At 48.5% G+C, this 10711-nt stretch overlaps 1 protein-coding gene across 3 annotated transcripts; it reads left to right on the plus strand.

The window, feature by feature from the left end:
- Positions 1-1559: 1559 nt before the first annotated feature.
- On the plus strand, positions 1560-7970 carry RNF183 (ring finger protein 183). 3 transcript variants are annotated; one of them, XR_004443606.1, is made up of 3 exons: positions 1560-1930; positions 2751-2864; positions 4322-5207. XR_004443606.1 is itself a non-coding variant. In XM_033237758.1 (3 exons), the coding sequence occupies exon 3, from the start codon at positions 6863-6865 to the stop codon at positions 7439-7441; it is 579 nt and encodes a 192-aa protein (XP_033093649.1). In that variant the 5' UTR covers positions 1591-1930; positions 2751-2864; positions 6826-6862; the 3' UTR covers positions 7442-7970. The 3 variants fall into 3 exon arrangements, 2 of the variants coding, with proteins under 2 accessions (XP_033093649.1, XP_033093648.1); XM_033237758.1 differs by lacking the exon at positions 4322-5207 and adding an exon at positions 6826-7970 and having other exon boundaries at positions 1591-1930; XM_033237757.1 differs by lacking the exons at positions 2751-2864; positions 4322-5207 and adding an exon at positions 6826-7970 and having other exon boundaries at positions 1592-1930.
- Positions 7971-10711: the final 2741 nt, after the last annotated feature.

Raw genomic sequence — 10711 nt, forward strand, 5'->3', positions numbered from 1 at the left:
TGAGTCACCGCGCCGGGCCAAAACCGAAGAAGGTCTTCATGTACTAATACAGAATGATATCTCAAATACATCAGCAAATGAAAAAGAAAAATGCAGAACAGGGTACATAATATGCACATTTGTGTAAAAAGGAGGTAAGGGAATACATAGATGTTTCGCCATGGACATGCTGTTTGTGTATGCATAAAACATCTTTGGAAAGATACACAACAAACTGATAGTATAATACTTTGATTTCCAGGGAAACTTGGTGGCTGCGAAGAGAAAGTTTGCACTGTGAAATCACACCTTTCACGTGGTCAACCATGTAAATATATTACCTATTTAAAAATCAAATGTGGGAGCGGTGGCTCAAGTGTAATCCTAGCACTTTTGGCAGGTGGATTTCTGGAGCCCAGGAATTTGAGACCAGCCTAGGCAATATGGAGAAACCCCATCTTTACAAGAAATACAAAAATTAGCCAGCCACGGTGGCACGCACCTGTAGTCCCAGGTACTCAGGAGACAAAGGTGGCAGGATTGCTTGATCCCAGGAGGTTGAGGCTGCAGTGAGCTGAGATCATGCCCTGCACCCCAGCCTGGATGACAGAGTGAGACTCTGTCTCAAAATACATAAATACATAAAAATTACTGTAAAAAAAAAAACACACAAAATGAGGGGACTAGGGCATTTGGTTACATCACCAAGCAGATACATTTATTTACTTATTTCTCAAGTACTGCTGAAAATGTCAGTAAAGAAATAAGGGGCCAGGCGTGGTGGCTCACACCTGTAATCTCAGCACTTTGGGAGGTCGAGGAGGGTGGATCACCTGAGGTCAGGAGTTCAAGACCAGCCTGGCCAACATGGCGAAACCTTGTCTCTACTAAGAATGTAAAAATTACCCAGGCATGGTGGCACGCACCCATAGTCCCAGGTACTCGGGAGGCTGAGGGAGGAGAATTGCTGGAACCAGGGAGATCGGGGTTATAGTGAGCCAGTATCGCCCCACTGTACTCTAGCCTGGGCAACAGAGTAAGAATACATCAAGAAAGAAAGAAAGAAAAAGAAAGAAGAAAGAGAGAGAGAAGAGAAGAGAAGAGAAGAGGAGGACCATAGGTACAAAAAGAATAGGTACAAAAAGAATTTGAGCAGGAACAAAAGATGGGCCATGTGAACAGACCGGTCGTATAACAATAATAGTTCTGGTTAACATTTACTGAGTTACTGTGTGCCAGGCACTGTGCTATTATGCGATCTCGACATATATTACCTCGTTTCATCTACAGATCAAGTAGGTAGGGTACTATGGCCATTTTCAGGTGAGGAAACTGAGGCTGGCAGATGTTAACTAATTTGCTCAAGTCTCCATCGCTAGTTAAATGGAGTTTGGATTCTCAGTGAGGACTGAACTCTGGCTTAGAAGTGTGCCTTGCTTGAGAATCCTGGCTCTTCAGGCAGATGCTCAACTGTCTCCGGACTATTTTTCTGCTGTATTAGTGGCCGCTTTTGTTAGTATTTTGCAAGAGCTGTTTGTATTTTGGTTGCAGGGGCTCAGCATAGGGAAGGATCTATCTGGGCAGAAGCCAGGAGTCCAGGCGGGTCAGCGCGCAGAGGACAGTGGAATCCGAGGGGATGGCAGGAGATCAACCGAACCCAGAACAGAGCCCTGCAAGGATGACTGCACTTGACCCCCTCAGAGAAAAAAGCCAGAGTCACTCACAGGAGAAAGACAAAGCAGCCAAAGCTTCCCGGGTGTACAGGAAGTCCAAAGTCATCAGAAGGAAGAAGAAAACCTGAAACAGTGAGAGCTGGCCAAGTCCTGCTAAGACCTATGCAAATGAACCCACCCACGCTGCCTGGAATTCGGGCCTGGGAAGTCAGAAAACAAAGTACATGCGTGCAGGGCTCCAGGGAAGGGAGGCAGAGGAGGCGGCTCCGAGGGAGCAGGTAAGGAGACAGAGAGGGTCGCGGAGGGACGGGTCACAGGGCCCCAGAGTCCGGAGAGGCAGCAGCCCTGAAGCGCGCGGCAGGTGAACTCTGGCCTCGGAGGGCAGGCTACTGGGTTCATCTTTCAAACTCAGCCACTCTTTAGCTGGGAAGCCTTCGGCAAGTCGCCTCAACTTTCTGAGCCTTGGCTTCCTCATCTAGAAAAAGGGTCTAACAATAATCATGTTAACCAGAGTTGCGTGTCTTCTGTATTCTACTGGGCACCTTATAGACTATTCCTTCCCCAGAGCAACCCTGTAGGAGCGGGATGATTACCCTTTTTTATGGACGAAAATGAAGTTCAGAGAGGTTAAGCCATTTGTCCAAGACAAATGGTTCCAAATCTGGTTACAAAGCCGGCACACTTTGTACTCCCCATTCAGCCTCTCTCACAGGGTGGTGTTTGAGTATGAAACGGCCTTCTGCAAACAACAAAATATCCTAAAAGGCAAGTAACCTATCTAGATGGATCACCACACTGAGATCTTAGCAAGGGCCAGGAACCTCTGTAAACTGTGAAGTGCTATGAAATGCCAGTTCCTGGGTGAAAACAATGGAGTGATGCTGGAGACAACTGATATTTGGTGATGACTTGTTCACAGACCAAGGAGATGACTTTGTGACAGTATTTAGGATTTACTGTAGCTGAGATGTCCTGGCTTGGGGTGGGGGTGATATGTGGCCAGACTCTCTCCCCAGCTGATCCTGAAACAACAGGATCCCTGGGAGAGCAGCACAGATAAAGATCCAGGCAATAATGATCCTTCCTCCTCTTGGACAGCCTTTTACAGCTCTGGCCATGGAATTTCAGAGAATGTAGGTCTGATCTGGGGGGAAACAGGAGATCTTGACGTGTAGTAATACAAGCTTACTGGAGTGAAGTTAGAATTTTCAGGTAAGAGAATTAAAAAAAAAAAAAAACATAATCTTGCCCCCAGAGATAACCACTGCTAATATTTGGTTATTTATCTTTCCAGACTTTTTCTTCCATTGCGCACACCTTTTTGAAAATTGGATTATATTGTAATATGGTTTTGTTGCTGGTTCTTTTTTGCTTAATGACATTATATCCTAGGCATATATCCATATGAATAGTTTTACCACATCATATTAAAGGCTACATAATATCTCTTCCTATGGATGGAGCAGAATCTACTTAATCAATGTCCTATTACCGGATGATGACGTAGTTCTCCATACGTCACTGTTAAACCAGAGCCCGGATGGGCATCTCTGTACTCACGTCTTTGCAGAAATCCTTGATGATTTCCATGGAATCAACTCCCAGCGGGGGAAAATGATGAGTCAGGGTTACATACAGTTTAAGGCTTCTGATAAGTATAAAAGGTCTGCTTCTAACACACTCTGGGATTCAGGAGCTCCTCAAAGCTTGATGCAGAGAACTTTGTTGTGGCTTTGAAGTCAGCCTTGACCCTTCCTTTCTCTCAAATCCATTTGCATTAATAATTTCAGTTGCCTCATATATCCATAACAATGCTTTGGTCAGTAGTGGATTACATATGTGATGGTGGCCACATAAGATTATAATACCATATATTTACCGTGCCTTTTCTAAGTTTATGTTGAAAAACACACATAATTATCATTGTGTTACAATACCTATAGTATTCAGAACCTAATAAGTTGTATGGGTTTGTAGTCTAGGTGCAACAGGCTAGACCACATAGCCTAGGCATGTAGCAGGCTCTACCATCTAGGTTTGTGTAAATACACTCTGTGCTGTTCACACAACAATGGGTTTCTCAGAACATATTCCCATTGTTAGGTGCTATGTCGCTTTGTAGTCTTTACTGGGTGCTGGGCTCTAACTAAAAGCTTTACTAGTTTTGGCTTCCTTTTCACAAGGGGAAATAGAGGCACAGAGAGGTCAAGCAATTCAACTGGAATCACAGACATGGATTCCAGTTGAATTGCCATGGATCTGGCGTCATGAACCTTGACATAAACTACAACGGGATCCCTAGAGCTCCACTGCTTCTTGGGAAGTGGCTTTGATTCTGTCCCCAAAGATATCACTTATCCCATCCCCTTTTATCTTCTCCACCACTGCCTAACCTGCACCACCATCGAATGCCTGAGCCACACTGCTACAGCCCGAACAGGTGTTCCCTTCCCGGTCTTGTCCCCCTCAGTCTGTCCTCTGCTCTGCAGCTAGAATGGTGTTTTTAAAATGGAAATAGGATCAGGTACCTTATCCTACCGCTCACCCCTGTAATAAAATCCAGATGAGCTTCTGAGCTCACAGGTCCTGCGTCCTGTCCCTCCCCACCTTGCCTACCCTGGCTCCAGCCACCACAGCTTGATCACCCTGGGCTGCTTTCACTTTCTCAGATTGGAAGAATTGTTCTCGCCTCAGAGCTACACATGCTGTTGCCCGGGCCTGCAACGCTCTTCCTCCGCTCTGCGTGGCTGGATTCTTATATACTTTGGTCTCAGCTCTTCTGTCACCTCTTTGCAGAAACATTCTCTGGTGGTCTCATCGGGAGCAGCGACCAAGCACCCGAAGCCCATTTTCCTTTTTGCCTTTTATTAACAACCATTAAAACTGTGCATTTATTGATTGCCCATTACTCATTAAATGTCTCTTTGCCTCACTACACTCTAAATGTCATAAGGTCAAAGACAATGTCTATTTTATTCACCCTAATACCCAATAATACCTTGCACAGCACCTGGGCTAGAGTAAGCCCTCAATAATGACCGAGTGGATGAATGGACTGCAGAAGAAAGCACTGGTGCAGAGCCCTGGTAAACTACCCTGGTTTCGCTTAGGGCTCCGTCTCCCTCCACATATCTTCATTTCCTCCTTCCCTGTTTGGAGCAGTGCCAGAGGTCTAGAAGAAACCCAGGAAGCCACGGGTCGAAGAGTATAAAGAGCAGGTTTTGCTTCAGACATCGACTCAGTCAGGACAGATGCTATCATATCATATCAGGGGCTTTAGGGAGACCCCCTTCCCCCCAGTTCCCCTCTCGCACCGTCCCTGGATTTCTACCATGAGTCTTCTGGCTGTGAGGGATTCCCGATCACATGCAAACACTTATTATCTAGCTAGTAGCACACACTGAGTAGGTGGACGGTGTGGATGTAGCCTTCCGTCTTTTCGAAAACCATGAGTCTGAAGACAAGGGTCCCATGTCACCATTAACTAGCTGGGTGACTTTGGGTGAGTCACTTCTTTGTCTCTCATCTGCAAAATGAGTAGTTCAGATGGAGAATTGGTTTTTAAACTTTTTCTTTTCCCCAGCAGCTCAACTCTTTAGATTATTCAAATGACCTATATGAAAAACAGAGAAAAGCCAAGTATTTCTGGTTGAAATGGAGAAGCAGGGCTGGAGTGCGCGTCCCTCCAACTCCCCGCTTTAACTCCCTAAGGTTGGTGGGATGACCAACTCTAAGATCTCAGAAGGCTGACCAGCTGTGTGCTAAGAACAAAGCAGAAGGCAGCAAGGTTTGTACACGCTGCTTGCAGTTATTTAGGCACGTTAAAAGATCAGTGGGTGACCGGACTGAATCTGATAGTCTGAGCTTTTAAGCTTCCAAGTAGGTGACTTTCACAGCAACCGAAGTGCTGAGCAGGCAGCCCCTTTGTGCAAGGAGGAGGTTCCAGCCACTTTCGAAGAGAAATGAGGACCCCAGAAAGAGGAAGCCCAAAAGACTCCCTTACCCTCTCCACATCTAGAAAGAGGAAATGGTCACCCTACCTTTCCAGACCAGGGACTCCAGGTCTTGAAGGGACTGCCCACAATCTCACAGGTGTTTGGCTTCCAGGTTCAATGAGTTACCATGCCCTGGGGGGAACTCAGGTCCCCCATCTCCCTCCCCACCCCGCCCCCCAGGAAGCTCTCTGGCCTTGGCTCCAAGCAGGTGTGCTCAAGAGGCTGCAGACTGGGCCACCTGGCAGCCCCAGGTGCTGCGTGCCTGCTGCCATGGAGACAGGCCCCTGGGTTGGTGGCAAGAAGGCAGTCTCCCAAAGCTTTGCCAATTCAGGGGAGGGAGCGACTGGAGCCTCAGGCCCTCCAGTGCAGTCTGCTTGACCACCGTGGAACCCACAGAAGCCCAGGTGCGTGCCCTGAAGGTTTCCCAGGACAAAGGGAGGGAGGAGGACCCAGGGTAGGCAGAGGACCGGGAAGAGGCTTTGGAAGGGGAAGAGGCTCTGGGAGGGGAAGAGGCTCTGGGAGGGGAAGAGGCTCTGGGAGGGGAGGAGGCTCTGGGAGGGCTGATCTGGGAAATGGGTCAGGGGAGCTTCTGCAAGCCTTCCAGGTAGGGAGAAAAGTCTTTCCAGGGGTCCCCTTGCCAGGCCAAGGACTGGGTGAGTAGGATCTGGAGGGTTGGCCCTCTAGCTCAAGGGGAGGAAGGAAAGAGGGCTGGCATTTGTCCCCATAGGAGGGACAGACCAGGGAATTCACAAAACCCATCTCTGCGCTAGTCAGGGATTTGAGGTAGCAGGGAAGGAAACATTTGTCCTCTAGCAAAATCCACAGACTGCGGCATACCCCCAGCTCCCTGGGTTCAGGGCAGCCACGGGCACAGACACCGACCATAAGGGGCATTGGCATCCAGCTCCAAAGCCCGGGGCGCCGTCTCCTCCAATGCCGGCTCACTTGGGGGCTCTTGGTAGGTGTGGCCCAGGCCTTCACCTTGACGGAGGGGAGGCTGCAGGAGCATTCGACTCCACTCGATGGCTTAGGAACTGGTGATCAAGAACAAAACGCTTTTGAACCTGAGCAAAACATGGTGATGACACCTTTCAACACCCACAGAACACTTTGCCCCAGGCCAAGCACAGGGATGGGGTTTCATGGCTGTTCCTTTGCTCCTTTCCCCATTCTGCCAGGACGTCTCCCGCGAGGCCTCCCTGTGTGTGGCTGAGGATGGCTGAGCAGGAGGGCCGGGAGCTTGAGGCCAAGTGCCCCATCTGCTGGAATCCCTTCAACAACACGTTCCATACCCCCAAAATGCTGGATTGTTGCCACTCCTTCTGCGTGGAATGCCTGGCCCACCTCAGCCTGGTGACTCCAGCCCAGCGCCGCCTGCTGTGCCCGCTCTGTCGCCAGCCCACGGTGCTGGCCTTGGGGCAGCCCATCACTGACTTGCCCACGGACACTGCCATGCTCACCCTGCTCCGCCTGGAGCCGCACCACGTCATCCTGGAAGGCCATCAGCTGTGCCTCAAGGACCAGCCCAAGAGCCGCTACTTCCTGCGCCAGCCTCGAGTCTACACGCTGGACCTCGGCCCCCAGCCTGGGGGCCAGACTGGGCCGCCCCCAGACACGGCCTCTGCCACTGTGCCTACGCCCATCCCCGTCCCCAGCCACTACTCTCCGAGGGAGTGTTTCCGCAACCCTCAGTTCCGCATCTTTGCCTACCTGATGACCGTCATCCTCAGTGTCACTCTGTTGCTCATCTTCTCCATCTTTTGGACCAAGCAGTTCCTTTGGGGGGTGGGGTGAGTGCTGTTCCCAGACAAGGAACCAAACTTTTTTCGGTTGCTGCTGGGCATGGTGACTGCAGAGCCTCATTTTGTATTGTCTTCCTTTGTAGTGTTGTTTATTTTACAATCCAGGGATTGTTTAGACCACGTATTTGCTTCTGGGAACAATTAAAAACAAACAAACAAACAAAAAAACTAAAAGCTTGAAGGACTAGGAGATGTGGAGCAACCTCCGGGTGTGAGTGTGGCATCATGGAAGGGCAGACAAGCAGTTCTGACCACAGAGCTCCACAGCAAGTTGTGCCAAAGGGCTGTACAATGGTATCCAGGAACCTGACTAGCTCGCATAGCAAGTTGCATTTCTCACTGGAGCTGCTTCAAACTCAGTGCATTTTTTTTTTGCATTGCTCTTTTTACTATGGGTTGCTAAAAAAAAAAAATGGGGAAGTGAGCTTGAATTCTGTGGGTAAATGTGTGTTTGTTTCTTCTCAGCTTTCTCTTTGGATGTCTTGCCACCGGTTGCAGTAAAACTGTTCTGCATTCATTAATTCATTCACTTATTCATTCTAGACCATTTACTGGGCTGGTGCTGAGTGCCAGAACTAAGGGAAGAGAAGAGTAGGATTATCCAGGGGTGGCAGATGGCCCTTACTAGCAGGAAGGGGTGTGCTCATTCAGCTGCTGCTTCTAGGAGACCACCTCTTGCCACCATGTAGTTCATGGAGTGTTAGGTGAAATCTAACGGTGAAAGATGTTACATCAGTGGACTAGGGGAAGTCTGGGATTTGGAGGAATAGGTCTTTCTTCCTCCAGGCAGATACAGAGGCCCTGATTAGAATGGACACAGGGTAGAGTTCTGATTCCCCTCCCCCAAGCTCCATAATCCTGGCTTCAAGAAGATGGAAACTCTGGACAGAGGCAAAGGCTTAGCTCCCATCCTGGATTTCACGATAGAATCCAGGAACCAATCAGACAGAATTTGGGGGCTCAGGCTGTTGCTTGGTAAGTTGCAGCTTTGCAGTGTCTAAAACCCTGATTTCTGTTTCCCCAGTTTCAACCTTGCCTGGTGGCTTAAGGCTCTGACACAATTTTAGAGTGGTTAAGATATCATCACAGCCTGGGCACAGTGGCTCACGCCTGTAATCCCCAGCAAAGATGAGCTGGGCGTGGTGACGTGTGCCTGTAATCCCAGCTGCTGGGGAGGCTGAGGCAGGAGAATTGCTTGAACCCAGGAGACGGAGGTTGCAGTGAGTCAAGATTGCACCACTGCACTCCAGCCTGGGTGACAGAGTGAAACTCTGTCTCGGGGCCGGGGCGGGGGGGAGATATCATCGTACAAAAAAGATACCATCACAAATACATAAGGATAACATTTTGAGGTTTTGTGGGTTTTTTTTCATGTGTGGAATAAGCTTTCAGAGGCCAGAATTTGAGTTGGTTGATTTGCTGCAAATAATGTTAGATTCCCCCCAGGGGTTTTAATGTACATCAAAATATCCAAGACGTATATTTCACATTTAGAAAAACCAAAGTTTTAAGCTCCAATATAAAGAAAAATTCTCCATTACAAAGTTGGAAAACTGCCTACATACTCCTCTAGGGGACTAGCAACTGTCTCGCCATTTGTGCCGTCAAAGATAATGACACTAAAGCTGGGACTCCACCTTTCCCCATTTACTTCATTTCTTTTTTTTTTGTGAGAAGGAGTCTCGCTCTGTCGCCCAGGCTGGAGTGCAGTGGTGCGATCTCGGCTCACTGCAAGCTCCGCCTCCTGGGTTTACGCCATTCTCCTGCCTTAGCCTCCCGAGTAGCTGGGACTACAGGCACCCGCCACCTCGCCCGGCTAGTTTTTTTTTGTATTTTTTAGTAGAGATGGGGTTTCACTGTGTTAGCCAGGATGGTCTCGATCTCCTGACCTCGTGATCTACCCGTCTCGGCCTCCCAAAGTGCTGGGATTACAGGCTTGAGCCACCGCGCCCGGCCTACTTCATTTCTTTACACAGCTTTGCTCCTTAAACTTGTGGCAGCTAAGTTAGGCAATGATCTCACCATGTCCCCTGAGCTAAGTGGACAGGCAAGGGCAGCTCAGGACGGGAGGAGCTGAGGAAAGCCCAGGAAGGAACACTGGCCTCTGCACTAGGGCCTACTAATCTCAGCAAGCTGAATCCCCACTCTGCAGATGAAACTGAGGCTCCATGAGTTTAGCTACCTTGTTCAAGGTCACCCAGCTAGTAGGTGGGAGAGTCTTTTCAGTCAAAAAAGAACTTAGATCCTTGGAGTGGTTGATACAGCACCCAAATAAGACAAGATGTAAGTTTGAGGGTTTTTCTGCTAGGTGAGGATATACAGTCATCCCTTGATATTCAGGGGGAAATGGTCCCAGGACCTCCTGAAGATTCCTGAATACAAGGATGCTCAAGTCCTTGATATAAAATGGTGTACGTGTTTGCATATAACCTAGACACATCCTCCTGTATACTTTAATTCATCTGTTAATTATTTACAATACCTAATACAATGTAAATGCTATGTGAAGTTGCTATACTGTATTGTTTAGGGGATAACAAGAAAAAAAATCTGTATATATTCAGTAGTGTATTTTCGACCTATGGTTGGTTGAATCCTTGATGTGGAACCCGCCAGTACAGATGGAGGGCTGCCTGAACATTATGGTGTCTCCTGTTTTCACATTCAGTAGCTCCAGCCTTGGGGCAGCCCCATCCTCTTCGAATGTATCTGGAAATGCACGGGAGCATCTTCTGTACTCAGTGGAGGGGGTGAACTGCGCTGCTGACATTTAGGGCTCAGAGGTCTGGGATACTAACACCTGCTGCAATACTTATGTTGCCACAGTTCCACAGGATGAAAGATCATCTGACTACAAACGCAAATAGCTATCTTGTTGATAACAATAGGCTCCTCATCCATTCGGGATGTGGGGGAGTTACTTTAACTCCATTGGGCATGAGCTCAGAGATGGAAGTGACTTGTCAAAAGAGCAGTATACAAGGTGGGCACAGTGGCCCATGCCTGTATCTCAGCTACTCAGGAGGCTTAGGCAGGATGATCATTTGAACCTAGGAGTTAGAGATCCCATCTCTTTTTTTTTTTTTGAGATGGAGTTTTGCTCTTGTCGCCCAGGCTGGAGTGCAATGGCACGATCCCAGCTAAGTGCAACCTCTGTCTCCCGGGTTCAAGCGATTCTCCTGTCCCAGCCTCCTGAGTAGCTGGGATTACAGGTGACCGCCACCACGCCTGACTAAGTTTTGGTATTTTTTGTAGAGATGGG

Source organism: Trachypithecus francoisi, unplaced genomic scaffold (assembly GCF_009764315.1).
Source record: "Trachypithecus francoisi isolate TF-2019V2 unplaced genomic scaffold, Tfra_2.0 Lachesis_group16, whole genome shotgun sequence".
NCBI lineage: Eukaryota > Metazoa > Chordata > Mammalia > Primates > Cercopithecidae > Trachypithecus > Trachypithecus francoisi.